The sequence below is a fragment of the Diadema setosum genome, chromosome 15 (assembly GCF_964275005.1).
Source record: "Diadema setosum chromosome 15, eeDiaSeto1, whole genome shotgun sequence".
Taxonomy (NCBI): domain Eukaryota; kingdom Metazoa; phylum Echinodermata; class Echinoidea; order Diadematoida; family Diadematidae; genus Diadema; species Diadema setosum.
Window position 1 is genome coordinate 31,608,911 of NC_092699.1, and position 3,841 is coordinate 31,612,751.

The following is a 3,841-nucleotide window of genomic DNA, read 5'->3' on the forward strand; positions in this document are numbered from 1 at the left end:
CAAAGGAAAAGGAACATCAACACCTACGAACCGTCCTGAAAAACTGCGGTTACAAACACCGGAGCATTGAGAAAGCCCTTCACCCTCGCAAACGGGACGTCAGAGACAGGGCTTCCAGTAGCACAACCCAGCAACGAGGCAGAGGGGTTTCAGTCCCATACTGTCAAGGCCTGTCAGAGAAAATCCAACGGATTTTCAGCTTCTACCGAATTCCTGTATATTTCAAGCCGACCAACACTCTTCGACAGAGACTAGTTCATCCTAAAGACAAAATCCCAAAACACAAACGGAACAATGTAATTTACAGGATGAAGTGTCAGGGAAAAGACTGCAAAGAAAACTACATCGGTGAAACCAAACAACCTCTCCACAAACGTCTCTACCAACATCGTAGATCCAGCTCAGCTGGGAACGAGTCGGCCGTGTTCACCCACCTGAAGAACACGGGGCACCATTTTGAAGACAAAGAGGTCGACATCATTGACAAGGAAACCAGATGGTTTGAAAGAGGAGTCCGTGAAGCTGTGTATGTGAATGCGGAAAATCCTTCACTCAACAGGGGATGGGGACTCCGACACAACCTTTCACCAACATACAAGTCGGTGATCCGAAAAATTCCTCGACGTACAGACAATAAAGGCAGTAACATCTCCCATTCACCCTCCACGGGTGAATGCTCGCCAGCCAGACAGAGCTGAAGAAGTGACTCGGACGAGTCACGAAACTGTTTTCTCCGTGAATTTCACAAGTAAGTCCAGTCGAACAGATTTAATTTACACGCTTTTAGCGTATCACCTGGATGAATCAAAATCTACATCGATATATTCTATGTATTAGCTTTTAAATGATGAGAAACAGAAAACAATTGATGGTTTTACCCTATTTCGAGGGTGCTGAATCCGAATCTGGATGATGTACCTCGAGATAGTCAAGATGGCCGCCAAAATGGCCTCCGAAACGGAAACTCTAATGTATTTTCTTCTTAAAAATGGTGAGAAATTGATAACAATTGATGGTTTTACCCCATTTTTTTTCAGGTTTTCGTCAATGGCACAGTTTGAACTTGCTGTATATACAGTGAAACCAGCTCTACTGGATATCTTTGAGTTGGTACGATACAAGTGTGCCAGCAATGAACCCTTCAAGACTACAGATGCGGTTGAATAATTGCAAGATTACACTGTTTCCTATACATTACAATGGATAAGTTTTGAACCCTAACAATAACAAATGGACAAGACATGTTCATCTAAATCATATTGTGATAGTGATGTAGAGAAGTGTACTGAAATTACCGATTACCCGTCTTAATCCATGAGCGGTTTTAATCTCTTTATCCATGAACACTCAAATTGGTTATTTAGTTTAAATTGGTGGTCTTGATGACATTGTTGAAGACACGAGTGGGACATTTTTATAGTTATGCTTCAATTTTTTCTTCAATATGAAGTAACATTATGTATGTGTATGTGTATAACACACACGAGGGGACGGACAAATCACAGGTAACGCGCCGTGAAATAAAACTGAATGAAAATCAAACGACAACATGGAAGGTAACTGTTGATCATCCAGTGCTTACGAATATCATAATCGCGAAGAATGCATTTGAAATTACCCTTATTGATATCTACTATAATGGTCACGGATGCAACCATTTCCAATGACCTAATCAGAATATGCGACAAGTTTCATAAGAATACGAGGCGAGACTCGTCAGAATACAAGCCAAGTTTCAACACCAAATACCAACATGCCATAATTTAATTTTACTCTATTGATAGCCGAAAAGGATTAACTTAACATCGGTGGAGCCATATTATTGGCGACCACAAGCATTATTATATAACAATTATGCATTAAAACATTTTCAGTTGTATCTTTCTTTGCGTTTGTACGTTTCAGTATGATGTCAGTATCACTTCGTCTTTTTGCAGTACGTGTTAAGGTTCCGTTTGAGACATATCCGTTCATACAGGACATTTATAGATGTCCGAAAACCTTCAAAGACCTTCAGCACCCTCGAAATAGGGTGAGACCATCAATTTATTTTCAAATTTTTACCATTAAGAAAAAATATATTAACATTGTAATTTCTGCCACTTATTTTGCTGTCATCTTGGACGTTTAAAAACCCTAAAGAATTGACGAATTTCAAGACCCAAGTTTCGAGGGTGCTGAATAGGGCCTAAAATTTACCAATTTTTGACATTTATTTTGGCGGTCATGTTGGACATCTCAAAACCCTTAAAAAAGAACACGAAAGTTGCATCAACCAGGTTCGGATTCAGCACCCTCGGAATAGAGTAAAACCGCCAATTGTTTTCAATTTTACACTATTTAGAAGGTAATATAGGGCTTACATGGAAATTTTCGTTTTTGACGACCATTTAGGGGCCATTCTGGCGGCCATCTTTATCATCTCAAAACCCTCAAGGAAGTGAGAGCTGTATCCTGGAGCTTCAAATTCAGCAAACTCAAAATAGTGTAAAACCACCAACTGTTTTATATTTTACACCATTTAGAAGGAAATAGGGGGTCTACATATGAATTTCCGTTTTTGGCGGTCATTTTTGGCGACCATCTTTACCATCTCCAAACCCTTAAGGATGCAAGAGTTGTATCCTGAGCTTCGGATTCAGCACACTCAAAATAAGATAAAAGGCACCAATTGCTTTCAGATTGTCACCATTTAGAAGGAAATACATGGGAACTTCCGTTTTGGGCGGCCATTTTTACGACCATATTGAATGTCTCAAAATCTTCGACAATGCAGGCGTTGCACCATCTAGATTCTGATTCAGCACCCTCGAAATAGGGAAAACCATCAATTGTTTTCAATTTCTCACCATTTAGAACGAAATACGTGGGAATTTTCGGTTTTGGTGGCCATTTTGGCGGCAACCTTGAATATCTCAAAATCCTCAAGGATGCAAGAGTTGCATCATCCAGATTCGGATTCAGCACCCTCGAAATAGGGTAAAACCATTAATTGTTTTCAACATCTCACCATTTACAAGGAAATACGTGGGAATTTCCTGTTTTAATTGGCGGCCATTTAGGTGGCCATCTTGATTATCTCAAAAACTTCATGGATGCAAGAGCTGCAGCATCCAGATTCGGATTCAGCACCCTCGAAATAGAGTAAACCCTTCAATTGTTTTTAATTTCTCAACATTTAGAGGGAAATACATGGGAATTTTCCGGTTTTAATTTGGCGGCCATTTTGGTGGCCATCTTGAATATCTCAAAAAGTTCATGGATGCAAGAGTTGCATCATCCAGATACGGATTCAGCACCTTCCAAATAGGGAGAATCATCAATTATTTTCAATTTCACACCATTTAGAAGGAAATACGTTGGAATTTTCGGTTTGGCGGCCATTTTGGCGGCCATCTTGAATATCTCAAAACCCTCAAGGATGCAAGAGTGGCATCATCCAAATTCGGATTCAGCATCCTCGAAATAGGATAAAACCATCAATTGTCTGATTGTTTTCAGTATCTCACCATTTAGAAGGAAATACGTGGAAATTTCCGGTTTTGGCGACCATTTTGGCGGCCATCTTGAATATCTCAAAATCCTCAAGGATGCAAGAGTTGCATCATCCAGATTCGGATTCAGCACCCCTGAAATAGGGTAAAACCATCAAAAAACATTGGGTGGACGGTAAAACGAGGTTCAGCCTCTGGCACCCAGACTATTTTATTAGCATTACTCTGTTTCACTCTGTTTTGTATATCTCAGCCATTTTTCAAAACCGATATTCATCGAACTTTGAATTCCTCTCGGTATTTATGTTCTGTAACATTTCATATACCTCGTTTCCTGGTTTCTCGCA

At 39.9% G+C, this 3,841-nt stretch overlaps 1 protein-coding gene across 1 annotated transcript; it reads left to right on the forward strand.

The window, feature by feature from the left end:
• The first annotated feature begins 308 nt into the window (after nt 1-308).
• On the forward strand, nt 309-698 carry LOC140238678 (uncharacterized). The gene has a single exon (XM_072318577.1). The coding sequence runs from the start codon at nt 309-311 to the stop codon at nt 696-698; it is 390 nt and encodes a 129-aa protein (XP_072174678.1).
• The last annotated feature ends 3,143 nt before the right edge of the window (nt 699-3,841 follow it).